Here is a 27,289-nt window from a genome sequence, read left to right as displayed (position 1 = left end):
TAAAGAGGTTAATGTGTAGTTTTAAAATTCGTGAAAAAGCCACCTGCCGCAACCACCTGCAATAAAAAAAAACACCTGCCGCATACTTGGGGACCCCCCCTGAGTCTATTTCGGTAGTTTAGAAGTTTGTCCCCCATAATTTTTTTTTCGCCCCCAAAATGAAAGTATCTTTTTTTGGGGTGTCCTTTTTGACACAGAATAACTTTGGGGGACTGTCCAAAGGGCGCAGGGTGGTTTTAGGAAATCTGCACCCCAAAACCCCAATTCTGCACTTGTTCTCGCCACCTATTCAATGGTGATACTTTTTCGCAGGTCCCAATGCATAGACTTTTCGCTTCGACGAAAAGTCGGGAATATTGAATACGGGGATAAGTCAAACCTGCGAAAATGACATCATCGGCGATAAAGTATCGCCAGTAAAGGGTTTTCGCAGCCTAATTGAATACGGCCCTAAGTGATAATGTACAAATTTGACTCTTTAAATCCTCCATTTTCAATTCACCCTGATCTTCTCCAATTCTTTTAATTCTTATGGAGACAGATATTCTAACAGCAGAAGCGGTCCAGTGTATATATGTAAAAATCTATTAAAATAAACTAATAGTGTAGTGTGTTCGTATCTCTGAACCTTTATAGGGGACTAAAGAGCAGTCTAAACCAAACAAAAAAATATATTTTCAACACTGTGAACAGTTCGGAAAATGGGACCACCCTGTAATCACTAAAATTGTGGACGCGCTCACATGAAAGCTTACAGCATCAAGTATTGTGCAGGCATATAAAGGTATCTTCTATTCATCCCGTGTAGAGCTCTCACAAAGAAAGTTAAATTCTATGTCACCACGTGTACAAATGCCCTCCAGATAAACAAGGCATACTGTACATGTATGCTTACATTTGTTACGATCTGTACTTTCACGTAGCAGTTTCTTTAATCCTCATAACATTCCATGCCCACTCCAATAGATAATATTCAGATATTTATTTTTGGTATGTAAACAGATAGACAAAATCAGCAGTATTAATAAAGTAAAAAGTTCAATAAAATAATCTATGTAATTCCAATCAGACTTGCCAGGAAGATGTTTTTTGTTTTGACAGAAGGGTCAAGAAAGGTATAAGAACCCAAGGGGCATCAAAAGTTCCTACCTCCCGGTTGTAATCAGTGGCTTAGAGTCCAAATGTCCATAGTAACACCACACCACCTGTATGCTAAGTATTGCAGTATCTCCTTACAATCTATTGCCCCACCTCACATGGCACCTCTTACTAGTCTGCAACACTTTTAGCTAGCTGGCAGTGCAGTATACAAGTCATGTTGAAATTCATAATGTAGACATGTGCTGAAATGCCGAATGTCGGCAATCTGTCCCTGGTGGCCCAGCGGTCACTTGCCTGCTCGCAGCGGCAGCTTCCGGGCTCCGGCTGTCACATTAGGAGACAGCTGACGGAGCGGCATTCTGGTGATTATTCTCACCCTAATCCTAACCCTCCCTCTGGTGCCTAACTCTAACCCTCTTGTCTAGCAGCCTAACCCTAATGGCTGCATCCATGACGGCAACCGCAACAACCAAAGCACAGCGCAGCTCATGGATGTCCACATGGCTCTAAGTATAACGCTCAGCGCGTCACTCCCCGCCGCACCTGACTTCTGACCACCCGAGGGATCAGGGGAAGCCGACGCTGTGGTGAGTAACGGCCTATCATAGGCCGCAACCTGACAGATATACTAGTATTGTGGAACCATCATTCGCAGAATTGCTAGCTGTTGTGTCCTGCGTTGAGATTTTTCATATTTTTTCCTTCTCCCCCACACCGACCGCCTCTCTTCCTCTTCCCGCTTCTCCTATCTTATCCCATGCTGTGACATCACGCTTCTGTATATGAATTGTACCTTTCTCTGTCTGCTCATAGCAGGGAAGAGATATTCTCTTCCTGCTTTCTCCCATAATTCAGCGCAACCCTGGCTCTGCAGTAAGTTTATGACATCACCATCACTGAATCCCCGAACCGGTGCATGCGCAGTAGCTTAAAAACAGATTCAGATGTCTTTTGCAAATGTAAAAGATGTAAACAATCTCTCTGTCAGGACAGCCGTTCTTTGAATGGACTGTCCCAACATACATCTTTATATAAATATGACTGAATAAAAGTACGAAAATGAACATTAATTACTACTTACAAATGTAGGATTGGTTTATTAAATATACCCCCAGATGTTTCTTACCTTAAAGAACTAGCCAAGCCTAAAGTTATTTTTTTTTATTTAACCCCACTCTTCATACCCTGACTGCTCAGACCTTTTGTGTATATAAGTTATGCCTTCCCCCTAAATCTTGTGCCTTATTTCTTGATATATTTCCTTTATAGGACAGTTTTGTGTCCCTCTGCTGTGTACTTGCAATGAGGAACGTGTGGTAGTAGGAGAGTTTTAGTGATTGGGGTAGGAAAAATTACATTACTGTAATAGGTCACAATTTATAGACAGAATCCCTGGTTATCTATGGATATGACGTTTGCATAATATGTTAGGATAGAACACTAAATGGAGCTATCAGTGAAAGGCTGTGGCTGTCTTTACTGATTAGATTACATTATTTTCCATTGATTTTCCTAATACATCTGTGATACCATGTTAGATCAGACTGAGGTACTGCTTGATACCATAGCATTTGTTGATATTCATATAACATTTTTATAATGATGCATTTGTTGATTTTCATATAACATTTTTCCTTAAGTTTATCAATGTTTTACTCACCTGTGCAATTGTATTATTTATCATTAATTGTATTATTTATCAGTTAAGGTGCATACACACGCAACGATTTTTTTGAACGATTATCGTTAAACGATATAGTTTAACGATAATCGTTTGTAAAAATCGTTCACTTTCTGAGTCAAACGATGAACGATTATCGTTCATGCGCGTTCACGTTTGTAGTTTGTAGTTCAGTCAGACTTGTCAACTGAACGATTTTCAGTAAGTTAATATGCAAAAATCGTTTGTAGTTCTAAAAAATCGTTCATTACATTTAGTAAATGAACAACTTTAGTAAACGATTTTAGTTAATTTTTTCAAGGGAAAAAATCGTTTACTAAAATCGTTCATTAACTAAATCGTTGTGTGTTTGCAGCTTTAGCATTAATTGTAATTGATCAGATATGAAATAATTAAAGAAGAGTTAAGCTGCATACACACACAACGATTTTTTTAATGATTATCGTTAAACGATATCGTTTAACGATAATTGTTTGCAAAAATCGTTCACTTTCTGAGTCAAACGATGAACGATTATCATTCATGCGCATTCACGTTTGTAGTTTGTAGTTCAGTCAGACTTGTCAACTCAACGATTTTCATTAAGGAAATATGCAAAAATCGTTTGTAGTTCATAAAAATCGTTCATGACATTTAGTAAATGAACAACTTTAGTAAACGATTTTAGTAAATTTTTTCAAGGGAAAAAATCGTTTTCTAAAATCGTTCATTAAAAAAATCGTTGTGTGTGTTTGCAGCTTAACTCTTGGAATTCTCTGTAAGATTGGATTGGTTGCCTATCTGATTGTACATCCTAGAAATCAGCATCTCCGTTATACTTTTCAGTTTCCAATATATCTCTCAGGATGATACAAATGCAGACTTCCCAATTTAAAAGCTATTAACATTTAAACACATCTGTAATTTAGTAAAGCATGTTGATTGCAGTTAATCATGTTGAAGAAAATATTGCACCTTTGAGAGTTTTGAGGTCTTGTTCTGTGATCTGTCCAAATGTATTCATGCTTCAGTGCATGACAGATGCTTTCTCCCAAATGGGAAGCACAATTGCTCCAGGAGAGAGGGAATAAAAGGAAGGTCAGGAGTGCTTCCCATCCTATTGTTCCTCAAGTGACCCAAGAAACATAGTTAAATATCGTTTTGTAGCAGCAGTAATCCATTGCTGTCCTACGAAGGAGATGTGTTAGATGAACTGGAGACCAAGGGCTGCTTAAATTAGGTGCTTCATTTAGGAATAAAGTAACACATATATAGTGTCTGTCTGTCTATCTATCTAGCGGCCCTGAAGGGAGTGTTAATAAATGAAGATACAGACACTCACTAAAGAGCCAACGTTTCGGATATAATTTCTTCCTCATTTTGGACAATCTATGATACTATTTTGGTGGGCACTCGGGCCAGAACTGTTCTATGTATAGTGGAGTGCCATTCCCAGAGGATGTTTTAAAGGGTACTAGAAAAGGTTTGGTGTTTTGTAGATTTCACCTGCTACAACTAGTAAGGCAGAAAGGTATGTAGGGTGAGGGTCAGGCTGCAGAGGGCTTGTGGCTGGGTATAATTGCTGGCAAGAGAATGGATCACCCAAGTTGTGGAGGTGCTGGAATGGCAACATTCTTGCAGTAAAGTCCACTACATTAGGGGTTGGTACTATTAGGTGCGAAGGGGGAGAGTTGTCGTTGCAGCAGTGTAGAAATACCGGCAAAGGCACCACAATTCAGGGCCCGATCTCCCCTTATCCAGTGGTACCAAAGTGCACCGTATAGCTGCACTTTGGAGTATGCACGCTGCGATGGGACTCGCGGATTAGAGGCTTAAGGCATAAAAATCGTTAAAATATATACAAATAAATAAATATACACAATGATTTGGTGGTTCAGGTTAAACATTTACTTCTATATTCAAGAGTAGTGCCTTCCATGTTAAGATAAAAAAAACAAGCATTATTCTGTCCTCGCTTAGGGGGAAATGTATGAAAGTATCTAAAGAGGACAAGTAGGGGAGTTCTCCATACCTACATATCAGATTCTAAGTATAATGTTTTTTTTTAAATGTATTAGATAAATTAATCTGATTGGTTGCCAGGGTAAACTTTTCCAGATATAGGGTGTGGGGTGTAGTAGTATATTCTTTAAAAATATAGGTTAAGTAATAATCTCTGGGAATACTATATGCATCCTTACCAGTACACACCAAGAATCTGATGCCATCCTTCTATTTGTACTACACACCTCGGGGTACATTAAAATTTTACCTTTTTCCCCACAATGTGCTATTTTAGTGAAATGCGCATCTGCTCCTTTTCCTGATGCACATCTGTTGCCCTGATGTTACACTTTAGGCTCCCTGTGCCAAAGGGTCTGGGTCCGAAGTTGCAGGGGGCATTTAGTTGTGGCCAAAGTACAATGAGGGTCTGTTGACTTGAGATGCGTCCCAAGATGGCTACATAACAGGCACAAATGCGCCTCTTTGGAGTGGGATGACTTGCGGGTACTTTACTCCTTGTGCAAGTTGTGAGATGATAATGTTGACAGGCACTGGCTGCTTCTGATTTGCTGAACATGTGTAAGACACACCCAGTTTTGCAAATATACTATAATTGCTGAAACTGTGATCTATTAGCAGGATTACAGTGTACTGAGCACTCACTTTTTCAAAAATAAAGCATATTTCCTTCTCTGTTTGGGAAGGCTGATGATATGTGTACTTTATTTATTTTATATTATTATTAATAAAAATTGTTACTTTCCACCCACTTATGTGTATGAATTGTGTACTGATTATTTTGCTTATCGTTTATACTCACAGTGAAACTTTGCCTCATATTGTATGCAGAATTGGTGCATAGATAGCAAAAATAATTTTATGCATGCACACTTAGGGCCTTTTTCGGCAGTGCACAGCCAACCGATGTGATCGCAGATTATCCGATGCTGCTAGGATAAGTAATGCATGCAGCAGGCATGACGCCTCCTGTTGCATTAACATAATTGCAAGGACGGAATTGCAAAGCTGCATGTGGCTTTGCAATTACATCCACTACTGAATCGCCCCCTTAGATGCAAATTGCAACCACAGTGTTATTATATGGGGAAATGTCTTTTATGTGCCAGTAAGTTTTGTTAAAAAAAACCCAGCATGTTTCCAGCAGACATGCTGGAAACACACTGGAATGCTGGCAAGTGTGACTTTACAAGCTGACACACAACGGTTGCAGAGTTATAGGCTAACTTGCAACTTATTACATTTGGCAAGTTTCCATTGAATCCAGACGAGAACTCTGCGGGTTCCAGTAACTTTATTGTTGCAAGAAACCTGCAACTTATTAGATTAACCTCATATAGACTTTTTATTTCTGTAGTATTGTGTGAGAGGTTGGCTATTACTATCCTGCAACACTTTGCATAATTATTCATATCCAGATATGTTTTAGATACGTTCCACTGAGTCAACATGGGGTTGCCCTCAGCGAACGAAGTTGATGTTGTGTTTGTATCAAGCATTATCGAAGCTAAGTAAATGATGTAACTGCAAACACTGAATAATCAAAATAGCGGTATGAAGTGTGGGTATCCATTACAGGTTGGGTATGGGAGGCCGGCAGTCGGAATACTGGCCATCAAAGCACTGACAGCGGCATCCCAATGCTTATAATCTCGACAGGGGCTCCGTAAGTATTCTAACCCTCCCCCCTTCACCTCCTAACCCTCTCTTCCTGCATCCTTACCCTCCCCTCCCTCACGCTCTAACCTAACCCTCCGACCTTAGTGCCTAAAACTAACCTCCCCCCCAGCGTAAAGCTGACCCGGCCCGCTGTACTTATGTTTGGGATGCCGGCTGTCGGGATGCCGGCGTTGGCATTTCAACTGATGCCGGGATTCCGACACTGGAGTCCTGCCCGCGGGTCGGGATTCCCGGCACCGGGATTTCGACCAATGGTATCCGGTGCGGCGCCAAATTAAGTACATCCCATCCATTACCATGTGCGTGGGTTTAGTATTTGAGCAGAAAAGATTTAAAGGCCAGTGTCCTCATTGGTATTGGAATGTTCTGAATAGAAAGAGGAATGTGTTCAAAGGAATAATGAATGTCCTGACACAAAGGTGCCATACTGATGCTGTGCTAGTGATAATATTTCTCTCAAAGATCCGGCACTCAAACTGTTAAATTAATGCATATTTAGTGCTCCAGTCTATCTTTAATAAATCCATCAATAAAAATGATGGTTTAATCAATAGAAAGGAAAGTCTTTTGATGCATAATGTTACCTGTCAAGAAAATCAGAAATGTTAGCAGATATACTGTATATCCTTTTCCTTTCCTTTTATTTGCCTTCATGATACTATTGTCTGTTTCTAACATGCCATAAATTGAATACAAGAGTAACAAGCATTTTACCAGAATGGAAGCCAGTGCAGTTATTCTATGAGTACTATCTCTTGCTGAAAGCTCTTAGCATAAGCGGGCTTATGTAAACTGTAAAAATGACTGTAATCAAACATAATAAGCGTTGACACTGAACATGTCAGAGCATAGTACGGACTGCTGTGATTTAGACCTTTACTGGGCTACCAATGCGTTTAACTTAATTACACCATAGATTTCTCCATTGATGAACACAGGTTGAATTAACACATGAGCACTAATGTACCTTTCCACCATTATTGTTGTACAAGGAGCAGTGGCAGATGCCGGCAGTTAGTTACATAAACATTAGTATTAACGATTGGCCATTTGGAATTGGTGACAAACTGCAGCCTGGCGAAATCTTGAGGCTGAAACCAATCAGCAAGTTAATGAGGGGAGAAATTGCCACTGCAGCTTCCCCTTAATTACATTCAGGCTTGGCAGGAGCTGGGAGGCAGAGGGCTGTGGACAGGATGGCAAACCAGAGGTCGCAGGACCTGCCTTCAGTTCTGTATCCACTGTTTGATTAACTTATCATTTCTATTTTATCATTCATATTTAACAACACCAGCTTATAATTTTTTTGTTCATCTTATGCACTAGAGAAAATATTTTTACATTTAATTTCTGCAAATAATTTTAGAACTATGAATTTATTTTTGTTTTCCGCAGTATGTTATTTGTGTAAGAACAGGACATTTTGGGCACACAGGTTTATGTTAGTGGTTTTAATTTATGGGATACACTAATGTACATACCTGACATAGAGAATGTACTATTTTTCTGAAATATTTATTTTGTGTACTATGGTACACAATAAATTCAATTGACAAATGAGCCTCCTATATTATTTCCCGCAGGGGATGGTAATCCCTGGATATTTTGTCACTTGTAGTCAGGAAGTCGAGATAGAAATACCAAAGTAGTGTTTATGTTTTGGCATTCCAGGTCCCTATATTTCTCCTAGTCTTGCAATGAGATATGCTAAGTTTAGATGCTGCTGTCTGAGAGCCACCCACACCACAGGTGATCGGTAAGCAGAGTGTGTATTAGTGCTTGTGTGTCAATTATTACTAATTGTCTTTCATTTTCTGAAGAAGACAGAAGAATAGTGTTGAGCATAGGATCAGTTTTGATCTGATGGAGAAACTTGGGGAGAGTCAAAACACTTTACTCCCAAAAGTCCTTTGGACATCAATGAGTATCATGTCTCTCCTTTATGTCAGTGTTGCTAAAGACCTCTACTGTCTTTGTCTATGGCTGGAGTATACACATTAGATATTTGTCAGAACTGTTGGTGAGTTGTTAAAGTGGTTGTTCAAGACATTGGTCAGTGCAACCAGATGGCTGTACTGAAGAACCACATCATTCAGTATGTATGCAGTAAACGACCAACGATGCGCGTTCCCGCTGGATGTTAACAATATCTTTGGTCATCTGTAGATGCAGGCCAATTTGGATGATATCATCAAGAATTGCCTGCTCAGAGATGTGGCAAGATAACTTCGCTGAAAGATATCTTTCAGTGTGTACACCCAATATCGTTTGTCCTGCACTACAGAAAGTTCAAGGGAAATCTTACACCAATATCGTTCATACAGCACATCGTCCCGTGTGTATGCATCTTTAGATTGTCAGCGCCTCTTTGTGAACTCCAATTAGTACAGTAATAATAATCAAAGTGCACCCAAATTTAAATGAGCAGCTTCTGGTGCCAAAAGTCATGGGATAGCAGTAATTAAAGGTAATGGTAGTTTGTGGCACCGTACTGTGACATCTTGGAAATGCCCAGACCTGCTCAGTTATCTGCCATCTTGTGAGTCAGCTAGGCTGTTCATGGCAAAGCGACGTGAATTATTTGAGTTCGAACGGGGCGTGATAGTGTATTCCTGACAGATCGGACATTCTATTTCTGAAGTTGTGCAGACATTCAACATTCCTCGATCTACGGGGTCTCGCGTGTACCGTGAATACCTCATAGAAGGCATTACTACCCACTACGGACAGGGCAGTGGCCGACCGCAGGTGCTTAATGATCAGTAGCATGGCCGGAACTGTCCGTGGTAACAGACAAGCGACACTGGCTCAAATCACATCCACATTCAATGCAGGAGGTACCAGACGCATATCCAGCAGGTCCGCTGTTCCGCCGTAAACACATAATTGACCGGTAACTGCTCCGTTGCATTGCTTGATGACCATTGCAGACTTTCATTGACTTCACGCACCCACACAACGATGGAATATTCCAGCAGGATAATGCACAGTGGTGATGGTCCCAAGTTGTCCAGAATTGGTTCGGGGAGCATTATGAAGAGTCCAGACGAATGGTGTGACCACCACATTCGCCCAACATGATCACAATAGAGCATTTATTGGACGTGGTGGAGAGATCCATTCGTACCCAAGATCTTGCACCTACAAATATCAGGAAGCTGTGGGAAGCTATCCAGACGGTATGGGTCAACATCTCTACAGAGGTCTTCCGTCCATTTCTGAAATCGATGCCATGTTGAGTTGCTGCACTTCGCCAAGCTAGAGGGGGTCCTCAGGCGAGCCGACAACAGAGCCCGGGTGAAGAGGGCGTGGCCTATTTGTGGGAGGTGTGGCCACGCCCCCTTAGGGGAAAAAAACACTGCATGCTGGGGAGAGGGGCGCTGTGAGCCACTCAGCCCGGCGCATAGCCAATGGGGGCGCAATCAGTGTGATCATTCTGCCCTTTTGAAATTGGGCAGGTCGCGGCACCCGGCTAAAACAGCCTAGCAGGAACGCTATCGAATTGTTCATAAGTTTACTTTCTTCTTCAGGGTCCATAGGGCTCCACAGGCCGACATTGTGGTGTAGTTGGGACCTGGAGGACTGGACACCAACAGCAATGCTTTTCAATCCCAGGATCCGATCCTTCCCCCTATACCCCGCCCACAGCCTGAGGGTACTTCACTTTTGTTGGTGTCCGGCAAGGAGCTGGACCACCATGATAACAAAGGCCTGCCTTATGCAGCCCAAGCTTTTATTTTTTTTATTTAATTAAATTTTTATTTCTAACACATAGGTGAGCAGCACCAGACTGTCCGCCGGACATCTGTGCTGCCAGCCCATCACCCCTCCGCGGGACCGTGACACCAAGCCTGCGCTAGGTACTCCCAGTGGGTATTCGAGGGGGACCAGCTAGCAGCCTCCCCGGACCCCCAGACTGCAGCCCAGAATCCAGAGGAAAGGTAAGGCGGAACCCCGTTTGCGGGGACCCACGTATTAGTGCAGTCTTGCCTCCGTTCTCATGAGACAGCCGGAGGCGCAGATGTGGACACTGGCTCGCCCACTACTCCACGAGACCACTGGTGCAGAGGCATATTATTAAGGCCAGGAGACCCGGTGGTTAACGTCAGCCAGGGGATAAGGCACTCTCCCTGCAGCTCCTTTCCCAGCTCAGGGGACCATTCCACTGCGGTCCTGGTGTTCCCTGGGCTTCTCCTCCCTCACCCTCCGCCCCCTCAGAGACGCGCGGCAGCCATTTTAGGCAAGCAGTCTCCGGGAATCGATGGGTCCAGTCTCCCAAGGGCCAGGTTATACAGTGCTATATCCTACCAGCGACTGCGGTCTGTGTAGTTGATAATTCTGCCCATTGCCGACATGTAATGTTCTTTTCTGATTTGTATTTGACTTGTGCTAGCGCTATTCTCTGTTTATCTGTTTATCTATACTGTCAGTTATAACTATCCCATTCTTCTGCTATAACCTATCATACTAAGGTATAAGCGTATCATTGTACCTCACACTTGTGAGGGCTATCACATACTTCATACCGCGTTGCACACTGCATTGTGCCATATCTGACGTGGTTGCATGCTCGCTGGTGTCATATATAGCGCTGTTGTTCCAGGGGGGCCATCACTAGCACAGTCGCACATTATATATATATATATATATAGTGGCCAAAATTGCGGACACATTTTGAAATTTGAATGTTTTTCAACTTTGAATGCTTATAAAAACTGTTTCAGTTCACGCAGTGCAATGATTCATGTATCAAATGAAAGGAAATTTAATGCTGAATTCAACACAATAAAAAGGAGGTCAAATATTTGCATTACAACAAGGGAAGTTATGCTACTTTCATTCAGACAAAGAAGCACAGATGCGTGAGATTCAAGAAGCGGATTGTAGTAACAGCTACTACCAGCCAATCGGAATCGTTGTTTTGAGGACCAATCAGCTGTCGTTTATGAGCAGTTGCGAGGTCATGTTCAAAGGTGGGAAAGGTCAGTTTGGCGGTTTCATTTTGCAGAATAAAGTTACTGAAGTGCAATTATGGTTGGATGTTTGTGTGTATTGTTTAGTGCTAACTACGGTGTAAAAAATAAATACAACAATGTCATCCAGGCAAAGTGGTGACTGGTCACCCAGGAAGAGATCCAGGATTGTGGTGTTACGTGAAAATGGTCTTTCGTATGCAGCAATTGCAAGAGAAGTTGGTGGGAATGTGACAACATCAGGAGTACGAAAGTTTTGTTTACGCTATCAGGAAACACAATCTATACAAAACAAAGGAGGAAAAGGCCCTGAAAGTGCACAACAGCTGTTGATGATAGGAGAATAAAACGAATTTGCGTCAGGGACAGATGGATGCCATCTGCGGCCATTAGCAGTGAACTGAGTGCAACTGGTGTTTTTGTCAGTGCAAGAACAGTACGGAAAAGACTAACGGAGGTTGGCCTAAAAGGTAGGATTCCCCGAATAAAGCCATTGCTGAATAAAAAGCAGCGGCAGAAACGAATATAGTGGGCAAAAGAACACATTGCATGGACAGAAGGTCAGTGGAAACAAGTGATATGGAGTGACGAAACTAAGATATCGATATTTGGTAGTGATGGGAGAAAATGTGTGAGACGTCGCATCGGGGAAGAGGTACATCCAGATTTTATTCAAGCGACAACAAAGAATCCTACAAGTGTTATGATCTTGGCATGTACGACAGCAGATGCTGTAGGCTGCCGTTATGTCATAGATGGCACACTGAACAGCAGAAAGTACATTGACACCATCCTACAACCAAAACTTCTACATTCTATCAGGGATCTTTTCCCAGATAATGCCCATTTTTTTTCCAGCAGGATTCAGCTCCCTGCCACAATGTATGGATATGCAAACAGTGGTTCATGGAGAATGACATACAGGTGCTGGGATGGCCAGGAAACAGCCCAGACCTGAACCCCATAGAACATTTGTGGTTTTGTTTGAAAAAACTGGTACATAAGAGGCGCCCATCCAATAAAAGACAATTAATTGAGGCTATGATTGTCTCATGGCACCACATAATAAAGAAGGAAGAGCTCCAAACATTGGTTGGCTCAATGCCACGTCGCTGTGGTGCTATCTTGAAAAATAAAAGATCCCCAACGAAATACTGATAGGACAGTAACATCATAGGTACAGAGGGATTTTCACCCTAAGTGTTGTTTTCACTGCATAACTTCCCTTGTAATGCAAATATTTGACCTCTGTTTATTGTGTTGAATTCAGCATTACATTTCCTTACATGTGATATATGAATCATTGCACTGCATGAAGTGTAACAGTTTTTATAAGCATTCGAAGTTGAAAAACATTCAAATTTCAAAAAGTGTCTGCAATTTTGGCCACCACTGTATATATATATATATATATATATATATATATATATCGCTGTTGCACATTATCTTGTGCCATATATAGCACTGTTGCATACTACATGATGCCATATATAGCGCTGTTGCATACTACATGGTGCCATATATAGCGCTGTAGCATATTATATTGGGTCATATATAGCGCGACTGCACACTACATTGTGCCATATTTCACATACTGCAGGGGGTTCACTGCATTGTATCATTACTATGGCTGGCAGAGGAAAGAATAACAAACAGCTGAAGGATTCTGCCCCTATTCTGTTGTCCTGTAATTCCTGCTCAGCGGGCTTAGCCACAGAGGACTTCATTCAGGATGGGCTTTGCACTAATTGTTACACAGTCCCAGGTCCCTCAGCTCCGGTCTGTCTCCCTCAGAACCCACCCTGGGCGGCCTTTTCACAGATGCTGGCAAAAATTACGGAACAGAGTGCTCGATTCAGACCCTCTCGCTAGATGCGTTCGCACGCAGCTAAAGTATGCAAATCCCACGTTCGCGCACAGCAAGGCATTAGCATGACCACTATGTCTTGGTGTGCGATGGAGGTGTGTATTTAGACGCCCACTAGCCTGCCTTAAGACGCTCACTTATGCAAGTCATCTCCAGGAAGTGTATGTAATCATCGTTAACATCAAGTACCATCGGAAGTGAGCGCAAGCACTGCGAATGCTTCAGAGTGAAATTCAACCAAGTGACGTGTACTATGACGCTCCGTAATAATTATGCACGCCTCTGAAACGGCATTAAAACGCTCAGAAACGCCTGCGTTCGCACAACCATCCCCCGTTTCCTTTGACCAACCCCTGTTACCACCCACAAACAGCTTCCGTCTGTGCTTAAGGGACGATCGCTTCACGATCGCATGGACTGGTTTGCGCACTGCGATGCGTATGCATGCGCAAATTGCAAACATCGGCTGGCTGCGTGCGATCCCATCCTAGCGAGTGTGTCTGAATCAGGCCCAGAGAACGGTCCCCGTAGTGGCTCCCTCTGTGGGATGGCCACAGCAGGTACTCCCTGAAAATCCTTTGCCTCCCCCATGGGTAGACATGCTTTCTACCTCAGTAAAGAGTTTGGACAATACCTCTACAGCCTTCCAGCAACTGCTACAAAGGGAAAAGCCTTTACCTACTAAACCCTCTAAACAGGCTCTTATTTTCCCAGTCCACTCAGTTATCTGATTCTGCCATATCATCTTGGAAGGCGGAAGATGCAGACCTCTCTCACTCTGACCGTCTCCGGAGAAGAGGAGCCACCCCCTAAGCTAGATATGTCTAGCTTGTCAGAGCTGTAAAATCCATTTTGCAAATAGAAGAGGATGAACCCGCTCCTAAGAAAAAGAAGGCACTTTTTAAACGACAAAAGGTAGTTTTACCAGAGTTCCCTCAATAAGACCAGCTATCTGATCACACGAGTGAAGCATGGAATATACTTAGTAAAAGATTTCAAATTCCAAAACGATTCAGTTCCTTTTACCCTGTTTCAGCTATTGATTGCACTAAATGGGAAGTTCACCCGGCAGTGGATTCTCATGTAACTCAATTGGTTAATAATGCCACATTCACATAAATCTATTTACTCTCTTACAGGAGCTATTATTCGCCCTGCTAGCGCTAGAAGAAACACTTCCCCCGTGATGCTTCAATGTATCTCACATTAGGGATGCAGCCTCCTGCTTAGGTGAGGCAGCTATGGATACGGCTCAGCTGGCCTCCAGGATATCTCCCACTTCGGTAGTGGCCCACCGTATCGTTTGGCTCCATTCCTGGAAAGCAGATTCAGACCCAAAATGGACTCTGGAGTCTCTCCCTTATTCGGGAGTCATCCTATTTGGTCCAGAGCTAGATAAAATTGTGACTACTTTGGCAGCTTCCAAGATGGCATTCTTGCCCTCTACCTATAATAAAAACCTAGGACGTCATCCTTTTGTTCCTCTCGCCCTCAAGGCAAAGCCAATGGTCTGTCTTTTCCATGGCAACAGACACAGCCAAGCCTAATGGCCTGGGCTACTAGACGTCCAACTGCCAAGTCTGCTCACGAGCCTGCAGCCTGACGGGGCACTCAAAGTCAAACAGCAATGACAGAAGTGTCCCGCATTCACACATCGGCCGAACGCAATCTCCCAGCCATTTCCCGGAGATTCTCAATTGGGAAGCGCATTTCCTCAGCCGTTATGACGTGCATGCAGGAGAATGGTCTCTACAAGTCTTTCAGCTTCTGGTTGACAAATGGGGTCTTCCAGAAGTGGATCTCATGGCCTCAAGACACAACAACAAGACACATTTTAGTTTCTATTGAGGGTGAATAGAACTCATTTAGAACTTCAAATAGAACTTTAAATAGAAACCAATGCACCATCAAAATCAGAATGGAACCCAAAATCGACTGTTAGTAAATTATCTATTTTGAATAGAAACACTGATCGATTTTGTGAGGATGCTGATTCTATTTTGGTCGATTTTAAATGGAACCAAAATCGACCCTTAGTAAATTTATCCCCTAGTGTCAATAGCCATTTTAAGTTTAATCTGAGGACTGTTCAGTATAGTTTGGATTTCAGTTAAACCAGCCAATCTAACTGGGACATTTTGAAAAACAGTATCAATATATTGTTAAATTATACTAAATAAGGCACCTCTGCAGCTGCTTGGGCACTAGCAAGAGCCAGACGGTGGTTTATACAATGACAGATGACCATGATTCCACCTGTTCCATCTTTTAATAGTTTTGCTACTGTGTGACACTATATGTTGATAAAAAACTTAACAGTAATCTCTTTTTTAACTTGAAAAATATAGTTAAAGTATATAATATGATGCTTCAAATCTGATATGAATGCAATTGTTTAAGTATTTCACTTCTTGTTTATGGAGCTGAGGGCCTGATTCAGAGCCGGACGCTATTTGCGCTTGCTCGTTCAGAAAAAGGGGCCGGCTATTTAAATTGAGCGCTCGCTCTTTGCGGTCTGTTGACGCCTCTATGTCTGAGCGAGTGGACGAAACATGCGCTCGCTATTTTGTAAAGACGCCCCCTGGCCGCTCGCATCCTACGTCATCTCCGCTATTTATTTGATTAATCGAGTACATCGAAAGGCGTCTGAACTGCTCGCAGTGCTTGTGGTAGGATTTTCCTACCGCAATCATGCGAACAGTTCAGGCTAAGAAACAACCAAGTGACGTGGTCGATGACGCTGCTTTGTTAATTATGCACACCCTTAAAACGCCCGTTTTGACCATTTGGCACGCCTGCGTTCGGATCTCCACTCCCCGTTTTCAAGCACCTTCCCCTGTTACCACCCACAAACGCCTCATCCTGTCACTCAAATTAGCAGGCACTCGCTATTTTGCGAGCGCCCGATTTCCGACCGCAATGACTGGTTGGCGTATGCGCATTACGACCCATGCGCAGATGTGCGAACATCGCTCGGAGCGAACGAGCGGCCGCTTACGAGCGGCTCTGAATCAGGCCCTTAGATGTCAAGCAGTTCTTGCATTATTCTTTCCGAAGTGTCAATTGCATTCTTACCAATATCAATATGGTTTAAATATGTACAACCTATAGCCTTTGTGGTGCATAAGCAAATTTTTATACAATGTAGTATGTGATAGTTAATCAAAACTGAAATTGATCATTCAATTTCTCCTATCCCAGGGCCTGATTCAGCAAGGATCGCTATTCTGTTAATACACACGCTATGCAGTTGCTAATATCAGCTGTGAAATGCAAATGTTTGCAATTGCATTGCGATCACAGCCTAACATAAGGTTGCCTACCTCCCCTCACTTACATCCGTATACTAGGGCAGCATAGCGAAACAATCGGTAACATCGAGTAACATTGGACCCATACACACAGTTAAGGCGGTCAGACCTCACTCAGGAATTGCTAACTTCAGCGCACGCTATGAGACCTCAGGAGGCGTCAGGCATGGCAGTGGCTAAATTATGCATGCCCATGCAACAGGGTTCAAACGCACTGGCACGTCTGCGTTCGCCCGACCACCCCCCATCGCCACCCAGAAACGACACTTCCTGTCAATCACTCTGCCATGGGTCTGCATAGGCCCTGCAAACGCAGTTTCCATCGCAATTGCTAGTTCGCGCACTACAATGCATACGCATGCTCGATGCAAATGAATCGACCGATCGCGTACGTATTAGCAACTGCATTCCCTGCTGAATCAGGCCCCAGTTTCTTCAAAAACATGTTTTTGAAGTATAGGCCTGATTCAGACCCGCTTGCAAGCGCTCGCAAGCGGGTCGATGGTGCCCTAGTGCGCATGCGCACGACGGAGGGAGCTCCGTCGTGCGCATACGCGAGACCCGAATAGCGACGGCCAAGCCGTCGCTATGGGTCTCGCACCAAAGGGGGCGTGCTGTCGATGGTGAGTGACAGCACGCCCCCTTTGGTGGGCGTGCCGGGGGCGTTGCTGCCCAGACGGAGGCGTTCCCATGGGAACGCCTACCGTCTGGGGCCGGCCCCACTGACATCACTAGTGATGTCAGTGGGAGGGCTTTTGGCTCTCCTAGAGCCAAAAGCACTCCTGGGCTTGCGACAGCGAGACCCTACCGCAGGGTCTCGTCGCAAGCCCGACCATCTTTTTGGCCGCTCGCATAAGCTGTGGGTGGTCACCCACAGCTATGCGAGCGGCCAGGAGGCCGTTCCAATAATAGGTAGGACGGCCCTGATTCAGAGCGAGCGCTCTTGTCAGAGCGTCCGCCTCTGAATCAGGCCCTATGTTTGAACACAAATCAGTGTGTGATTGACTTTGCTCATGGTCAAGTACACTTTCTTTTCAGAGTCTTTTGCATGGAATAGTTACCCAAGTCACTTCCTTATTTGTGGCCGGTCTATTTCCATATTTTATACACGTGGAACACATCATTCCATTATCTTTTACCAACAACCACTGAAATGTTTTAAACCAGTCACTGTTTACACCTGATGTGCAATGTTTAGAGAACATTTTTTCAGACTGTAATTCAGAAGATGGACCAGCCTTGTCTGCAGTGTCCTTATTGGAAATCTCTGGCTCCTTTGTGTGTGTTTTTTTTTTTTATTTAAATTCTTACTCATTACGTGTAACAGGTAGCTGGACACAGCTGTATTTTTAACAGCTCCCAAATACTGTCCAATTGCTTTGTCACGGACACAAATAATTGTTTTAAGTGCCCAGATACTGGTCTTTTTCTTTGTCACAGACACAAATATGTTTTTTAAATTCCCAGATACTGCCCAATTGCTTTGTGGATACTAATATTGTTCCCAGATACTGTCCTCAATTGCTGGCTTGACTGATAGCCAGCCCAGATGCTGCTTCCAATCCTGGCTACACTAGTTTTTTTTAAAGCTCCCAAATATTGTACTTGCTGGCTTTGCTGATAGCTAGTCCGGATAATGCCACCAATTGCTGGCTACACAGCATGCCTCCAGTAACAAACAAGTGAGAGAGTGGAGTGCGCAGGAAAACCACTCTCTTCAGTGTGCACAGGCGACTGTTCACGCTAGACAGTGTGCCCTTGCTTTTATTCGGGGGGAGGGACCTCTGCCTTTTAGTCTGACGCCGCCCTGCACTGTGACATGGCCGAAAGTAGGGCTGCCTTGACGTCACAGCGCCATCTTCCATCCTCTCCGTTCGGCTTCAGTACACACTGTGTAATGTGCATTGCTGATCATCCTTCTAGAGCCATGAACGCATTGAAGGGGAGAGTACCAGGTGAGCGCCGGGCAGCAGGAGATCCTTGCCGGGTGGACTGCTTGAAAAAAACAGCTTGGGGAGAACACTGTACATATGTGTATGGGTGACCGAACAGCCAATATGCTGGCCACAGGAAACAGCAACAATGATGTCACAACTGGTTCCTGTGGCCAGACATATCGGGCGGCCAATTGGTAAGTGTTTGTGCACATATCGTTTGTGCAGAACACTTACCAAATTGTTGGATAGGTTGGCCCGTCGGGTGGCTGATCCATCGTTCAGGTGTGTACCCAGTTCTAGCAACCTGTACACATAGGCGAAACTAGACATTTGGTAATGGGTGGTTACAGGTCAAACCCATTACCAGAACTTATGTTACCTTGGAAGTTTGGCACTGTGTTTTGTTAAAATTATTTAGGCAGCAAAGATTTCTTATGTTATTCATATTAGTGTTCATGTCAGACCGGGGGTAGGGCAGGGAACTGAGGTGCAGGCAGAGTCTTCATGTGTGCGCCCACGGCGCGCACGTTCACAGAAAGTGGACATGGCTTACCGTGAGGGACGTGTCCTCATAACACGTCCCCAATTCGTCACTCTAGAGGGCAGAGAAACTGAGGTGGAGTTACAAGAAGGGTGATGTCAGCACTGAGGTTAAATTATGAGGAGGGTGAGGGCAGAGACACTGAAGGGTACCTACAGGGAGGGTGAAAGCAGAGGCACTGAGGTGAAATTACAGGGAGAGTGAGGGCAGGGACACAGGGAGTCTCAAGGAGGGAGAGGATAGGCACACTAATGGGAGTTAAAAAGGAGGGTGAGGGCAGGGATACTGAGGGGTACTTACAGGACGGGTGAATGCAGAGACACTGTGGTGAAGTTACAAGAAGGGTGAAGTCAGCACTGTGGTTAAATTAGTTACGAGGAGGGTGAGGATAGGGACACTGAGGTGAAGTTACAGGGAGGGTGAGTGCAGAGACACTGTGGGAAAATTACAAGGAAGGTGAGGGCAGGGACACTGAAGGGTACCTACAGGGAGGGTGAAAGCAGAGGCACAGGTGAAATTATAGGGAGAGTGAGGGCAGGGACACTGAGGGGGAGTCTCGAGGGTGAGGATAGGCACACTGATGGGAGTTAAAAGGAAGGTAAGGGCAGGGACACTGAGGGGTACTTACAGGAATGGTGAATGCAGAGACACTGAGGTGAAGTTACAGGGCTGACTGAGGGCAGGGACAGTCAAGGGAATCCTACATGTGATATGAGTACATAAAGAGCATTGGTGCCACCATCCTCAACTGAAGCAGGGTGTCACGAATTCTCGGATGGATTGTGGATGCAACCCGTATTCAGGGAATTGGCTAGACCTATTCCTGAGGCGCGGAGTCTAATGTGCCGGCGGTATTCACCAGGACCCTCACAAGGAGGTATGGACTCGGCTGCGTCCGACACACAGGTCGCGACCCTCAGGTTAGGTTTCCCTATACAGGTGCTGGGAGACTTGGTAGAAGTGAAGAAGACTTAGCGTAGACGACTAGCCGGGTCAGAACCAAACAGACAAGACGATACCAGGGAGCAGACGTAAACGGGTCACAGGGAATAGCCGAGGTCAGAACCAGATATCAAACATGGAACCAGGGGTCAGGCAGAATCGGAGTCACAAACAAGTGAAAGTCAGAACCAATAGTCAGGATATACACAGGAACGCTGGAGTATGGTAATGGAGCCTATACTCTGGCACTGAGGTACTCCCAGGATCTTCCTTATATAGGTCAGTGTTCAAGCCAGACCCAATCAGTGACTTCCTAACCCTACCTGCCTCTTTAATCCACTTGCAGACGGCATGCTCGCCCCTAGGGGAGCCGTGGCTGTCTGCACATCTTGACAGGGGAAGCCCGCTGCAGCAGTTGCCGGGATCTCCCTGCTTACCGCTCGCCAGAACATGAGACAGGCAGCTTGGGAGGACGTAATCGGCAGCGGGCGCCGGGATCTCCCCACCCGCTGCTGACAGGGAGCCAGTGCTGCCGGACCCGTTTAGTGATGACCGGTGTCTGGCACACTGTGGAGCGCACCAAAGGAGCGCTCTGAAAAAAAACAAGTATGGTTTCACTGATAAGGGGCTTGACCACACAGTAGTACCCCCAATTCAAATTATGCCACACTGTAGTAGTGACCCTTATAATACATTATGCCACACAGTAGTAGTGCCCCTTAAATAACTGCACGCTTTTATTTTGCTGTGCTGGACAAAACGCAATTATTGCGCAGCAATTTTCCAACAGCACAGCTAAACTGGTGCTATCAGGCCTGCACTGGAGTCTGAACAAAAAAATTGAATTGCTCCATCAGGCGAACAGATACATTAATATAATCGCCCTACTCATGGCTGGACCACCTCCCAGGGCCAGATTAAAGCTAGGGGGACCTGGGTTACTTAAGATGGGGGATACAGTAGATCTAAAATAAAAAGCATAGTGCCATTATTCAGGAAAGAGGTACATTTTAAAGTAACAGTCAATAATTTTTTACATCTACATACATTCTAATTTTTCTACTACAAGGACATAAATACAAGGTCAATTTAGTCAAATGCCAGAAAACCTACCATCATAAAATATTGATGTTTACCCACCCCATATTCTACACTTTATATCCACTTTCTCCCTCCAATAAGTTATAGTATGTATACCCACCTCCCATATTCTACAATATTGATACCCACTTTCTCTCCCTTCCCTATTCTATACTTAGTATGCCTACCTGGCGATTTCAGCTGTCTTAAAAACAAGTTCACTGTCGTAACTCCCCAATGTTAAAAGAAATGCTGTGAGCAGGACACAAGTAGTTACTTTTTCACTGTGGACTCAAAGGCTCCCTGGTGTCACATACAGTCAGGTCCATAAATATTGGGACATTGACAGAATTTTCATATTTTGTCCTCTATTCACCACCACAATGGCTTTGAAATGAAACAAACAAGATGTGATTTAACTGCAGACTTTCAGATTTAATTTGAGGGTAATTACATCCAAATCAGGTGAACGGTGTAGGAATTACAACGGTTTCTATATGTGCCTCCCACTTTTTAAGGGGCCAAAAGTAATGGGACAAACTAAACAATAGTAAATCTAACTTTCACTTTTTAATACTTTGTTGCAAATCCTTTGCAGGCAATTACAGCCTGAAGTCTGGAACGCATAGACATCACCAGACGTTGGGTTTCATCCCTGGTGATGCTCTGCCAGGCCTCGACTGCAAATGTCTTCAGTTCCTGCTTGTTCTTGGGGCATTTTCCCTTCAGTTTTGTCTTCAAGTGAAATGCATGCTCAATCGGATTCAGGTCAGGGGATTGACTTGTCCATTGCACAACATTCCACTTTTTAGCCTTAAAAAACTCTTTGGTTGCTTTTGCAGTATGCTTCGGATCATTGTCCATCTGCACTGTGAAGCGCTGTCCAATGAGTTCTGAAGCATTTGATTGAATATGAGCATATAATATTGCCCGAAACACTTCAGAATTCATTCTGCTGCTTTTGTCAGCAGTCACATCATCAATAAATACAAGGGAACCAGTTCCATTGGCAGCCATACATGCCATGACACTACCACCACCATGCTTCACTGATGAGGTGGTATGTTTTGGATCATGAGCAGTTCCTTTCCTTCTCTTCTCTTCCCATCACTCTGGTACAAGTTGATCTTTGTCTCATCTGTCAATAGGATGTTGTTCCAGAACTGTAATGGCTTTTTTAGATGTTGTTTGGCAAACTCTAATCTGGTCTTCCTGTTTTTGTGGCTCACCAATGGTTTGCATCTTGTGGTGAACTCTCTATATTCACTGTTGTGAAGTCTTCTCTTGATTGTTGACTTTGACACATATACATCTACCTCCTGGAGAGTGTTCTTGATTTGGCCAACTGTTGTGAAGGGGTTTTTCTTCACCAGGGAAATAATTATTTTGTCATCCACCACAGTTGTTTTCCATGGTCTTCCGGGTCTTTTGGTGTTGCTGAGCTCTCCGGTGCGTTCTTTCTTTTTAAGAATGTTAAAAACAGTTGATTTGGCCACACCTAATGTTTTTGCAATCTCTCTGATGGGTTTGTTTTCATTTTTCAGCCTAATGATGGCTTGCTTCACTGATAGTGACAGCTCTTTGGATCTCATATTGAGAGTTGACAGCAACTGATTCCAAATGCAAATGTCACACCTAGAATCAACTCCAGACCTTTTACCTGCTTAATTGATAATGAAATAATGAGGGAATAGCCCACACCTGTCCATGAAATAGCTTTTGAGTTGATAGTCCCATTACTTTTGGCCCCTTAAAAAGTGGGAGGCACATATTGAAACTGTTGCAATTCCTACACCGTTCACCCGATTTGGATGTAATTACCCTCAAATTAAATCTGAAAGTCTGCAGTTAAAGCACATCTTGTTTGTTTCATTTCAAAGCCATTGTGGTGGTGAATAGAGGACAAAATATGAAAATTCTGTCAATGTCCCAATATTTATGGACCTGACTGTACATGCGCTCCTCCTCCTCCTCACCTCGCAGGCTGTAATCAATTCCTGGCTGCCCACTTTCTTCCTGCAGCCTGCAATGGCCAGTGTTTGTGCACTGAACCTGCGCAGGCTGTCACTGCATGCTTATTGGCTGGCCAGTGGCCACGCACAGGGAAGGCTCTCAGAATCGCGGCCGGACCCCCCTCCCCCACTTGTGGCCAGACCCCCCTGCTCCACTATTGGTGCCGATGTAGAGGAGGTAAATCCAGAAGGTCCTCCCGGTCAGACACGAAGCTAATGCGTTCCTGACCGTGCAAGCTCCCATTAATTACATTTAAAAAATGGCACATCGGCGGCAGAGGCTAACGGGTGATCCGGTGCACCCCCGGATCACCCCCTAGTTTCGCCTATGCGTGTACAGACTGAATAAGCAGAGTAGTCATGTGAATAAATTAGTGTGAAAAAGTGAGCATACCAATAAGGGATACACTTGAGTGAGTAGCGGTGGGATGTAAGGTAAGCTGTCTGGTTACAGAGTTCAAAAGATGCTAATTACTGGTCACAGCGTAGGTATTAAGATTCTAAGTGGCCTATGTATTACTAATCGCGGCACTGTCGCGATTATTAACAGTCTTGCAACATAATTTTTTCATCTTGAATGAAAATATCCCCGCTATGTACTAAAGTCAACTCGCAGGGACATGCAGTAGCGATAACCTCTGTCCCTGCCAGTGGCATCCATAGCATATCGGAGGAGTCCTTCACATTTTTGAAAGACTACTTCGGGGAATCTGACACTGCGTCATAGGCATAAAGCGGTTTACACCAAGCTTCGGTACGGGATGTGGTGAAATTACCGGCCGTTGGAATCCCGACAGTGGGGTCCCAACCAGGGACTAAAGATAGGCGTCGAAATCCTGATGCCTATCTTTAGCCCCACGCTGAAATCCTGACAGCCGGCATCCCGAACGAAGGTAAGCGAGGACAGGTTAGCGTTAGCCGCGAGGGGGAGGGTTAGGTTTAGGCACCCCCGGGGGGACATGCTTAAGCACCCCCCATGAGTGTTAGGGTTAGGCTACGGGGAGGGGGAATTAGGATTAGGCACCACAGTGGAGAGGTTAGGTTTAGGGTGTGGGTAGGGAGGGTTAGGTTTAGGCACCCCCGGGGGGACTTAGGGTTATGCACCACCCCGGGAGTTATAGGGTTAGGCACCACCAAGGGAGGGTTAGGGGGTGGAGTCGGGATGTTGAACCTTCAGACTTCCAGCGTCGGTATGAGAGCCACCAGCCATTCTGCTGTTGGTATTTCATACTTATTCCTTCTGTACATAGGGGTTTGACTGCAAACCCCATGATATTAATGTGGACTGTTATCTACACCGATAGTTAGCCAATAGCTTGAAGTAAATGGCAATATTACTGCCTAAACACTCACATTATATGTTCATTTTCTCATAGGTTTGCATAAAGATTCATCACTTCACTAATTTTCCAGATTCAACATGCTTTGCAAAGGTTCTAGGCTTGTCTAGTCCTCCACAAACAGAGATGAACCAAAGTTATGGAGCCCATACATCAATTTGACAATTCCCCTTATCTCTGATTGCCCATTCTCCGATTCTCGACTCACTGACTCCGATCATTTTTGGGTCAGAAACGTCAAATAGAGGATTTCCAACATGTTGGATTGTACCGATCGTAGAGCATAATCATCAGCAAAACAGAGCATTGTGCAGATAGATTTTTAATGTATTGGCCCATTTAGACTATGTATGGGCCCAAAGACATGCTAATTCAAGTGAATTTTTTTTTTTTTTGCATCTCCCACACTAGATAAGTGTCTTGTGTGTTATTTTGGTGATTTCCACTAGATCCTTTTACTACTCACAGAGAGGGGGGTCTTCTGTGTGATCTATGGGCCTGATTCAGAGCTGAACGCTCTGACCAGAGCGCTCGCTCTGAATCAGGGCCCTCCTACCTTTTTTTGGAGCGTCCTCATGGACGCTCGCATAGCTGTGGGTTACTACCCACAGCTATAGTGAACGTCCATGATGATGGTCGCGATGGTCTTGACCATCGCGACCATCGGGCTTGCGACGGAGACCCTGCGGTAGGGTCTCGCTGCCGCAAGCCCTGGAGTGATTTTGGCTCTATCAGAGCCAAAATCACTCCCACTGACATCACTAGTGATGTCAGTGGGGCCGGCTTCAGACGGTAGGCGTTCCCATGGGAGCGCCTCCGTCTGGCAGGCACGCCCACCAAAGGGGGCGTGCTGTCAATCAACATCGACAGCAATCCCCCTTTGGTGCGAGACCCGGAGCGACAGCTTGGCTGTCGCAGTCCGGGTCTCGCGCATGTGCACGACGGAGCTCCCTCCGTCATGCGCAGTGGGGCAACATCGACCCGTTTGCGAGCGTCCTTTGCTCGCGAACGGGTCTGAATGACCCCCAATGAAACATAGAAAAGTTAGAGGATACATTTTTTTTTTGCGTGTGTGTATTTTGACCAATTAAATGGGAGGTATATAAACAGGATTATAGGGATCAACTAATACTATTACGACCTCTGTACAGTCTGATAGGAACATCAAATAACAGCACAGATCTCAAACTATGGGTCTAATTCAGAGATAAATGCAGTGCCGATGTTTTCGCAAATAGGCGTTTTCTACTGCACATGCGTCAGAGTCAGGTCGGTCGCTGGGCGGATCTAAAAGCAATGTGATTGATAGGCAGGGACAGTTTGTGGGCAGCAACGGGAGATGGCGACTCAAACGCAGGTCTGTCGTGACATTTTTCGGGGCATGACTCTGATGTCTCAGTTCCAATGGCCATTCGGTGTAACCATGGGGTTACTCAGAAGTTCGATGACCACCCGATGTGTGACCGATGGTTACGTCTTTATGCGCAATCGGTAGATCTGCCGCAAGTGGATCATCAACATTAGTCCTGGCAGCTGCGACATTTGCATTTTTTCGTACAAATACGCAGCAGCGGTGCTATTTGCATCCATCTCTGATTGAGACCCTATACTGTATGCCTGGGGGATTTAGGATGGGTTATTAATTATATCACACTGTCTTTTTACTTATAGTAATTGTTGTCATTTGTGTGTAACTGGTGCACATGATCATGATAATTCTCACTTACATATTTTGAAAAACCAAATACAATTGCTTTGTTACTCAGTTTGGCAGTGACGTAACTTATCTGTGTCATATTTGTCTTCCTTTTCACTTTGTGTAGTGTTCTCACCACCGAGCAGCCAGGATTCTGGATTGGTTTCTATGTCCAGCAACTCTCCAATTAGCAGTGAGAGCACCAAAGGTGTAGCAGAGTGTGAAGCCCCTACTGAAGCCTCTACCTACACGGTCACCACTATTACAGATGATGGAGAGTGAGAAGACCTCAGGGCATCTGAATCTTAATACTGATATCATAGCAACAAATTACAAGGGCAGTTTGGCCTGTTACAGGATTATATTTAAAGGCAAAGACAGGTTAAAAACTCCACTTTTATGTACTAAACTAGAGTCAAATAGATTTATTGATTAATTGTCATCTGTTGCTTTGCCTTTAAATACAAGCCTTTCTGTTAATTATATGTTCTGTTTACAAACGTAATTGAAAATGTTTTGTTGTATAATGTTATATTTGCTTAAGTTGTGAAAATTCATCATTGCAGATTGGAGGATTAAGTTTCTGTTGATAAAATTAGTCTGAAAACAAATATGATGGTTTGAACCATAAATTGAATGCACAACATCAATGCATTATCTGATCTTGATCAGGATGAATAATAAATTAGCGCCTAATGATATAAACATTAACACAACAAGAAAATAATGCTTTGTCCATAAAGGTTTGTCTGTCCGTGATGCAACACAGGTACATTGTGTTCTTAAAGAGTCGCTGGTGCTTTAAACAGAGGTTTTAGATACAAAGAGTGATCAATCAAAGTTACGATTGGACTAGATGTCATATCTTAATATTGATGAGACAATATTTTAATTGCATGTGAGACGAGCATGTGTATTTGGTTCATTAGATACCAACATTCTCACAGTGAAAGGCAGACGACATACAGTACTTTGTGTAGTACATTGCATTTTATATTTTTATATGTCATATTGAGATTCCAGCTGTTAAATTCATGTTTTGAATAGAGTATTTTTGCAACAAACAAAGCAAGTTATTGTATTGTATTAAACTCATTGTTCCTGATTTGCAATGTGTGTTTTAACAT

General features: G+C 44.0%; 1 protein-coding gene across 1 annotated transcript in view; it reads left to right on the top strand.

Moving 5' to 3' along the window:
• The window catches only part of DMRT1 (doublesex and mab-3 related transcription factor 1), a 170,507-nt gene that overhangs the window by 142,965 nt on the left and 253 nt on the right, over positions 1 to 27,289 (top strand). The window contains exon 6 of the mRNA XM_088476640.1: positions 26,290 to 27,289. This exon is cut by the window's right edge and continues 253 nt beyond it. Within this exon, the coding sequence (XP_088332766.1) occupies positions 26,290 to 26,444 (155 nt within the window). The 3' untranslated portion in view covers positions 26,445 to 27,289. The remainder of the gene's footprint in view (positions 1 to 26,289) is intronic.

Source organism: Taudactylus pleione, unplaced genomic scaffold (assembly GCF_031769625.1).
Source record: "Taudactylus pleione unplaced genomic scaffold, aTauple2 ptg000190l, whole genome shotgun sequence".
Taxonomy (NCBI): domain Eukaryota; kingdom Metazoa; phylum Chordata; class Amphibia; order Anura; family Myobatrachidae; genus Taudactylus; species Taudactylus pleione.
The sequence above is the reverse complement of the archived record's forward strand: the minus strand, read 5'-3'. Positions and strand labels throughout refer to the sequence as shown.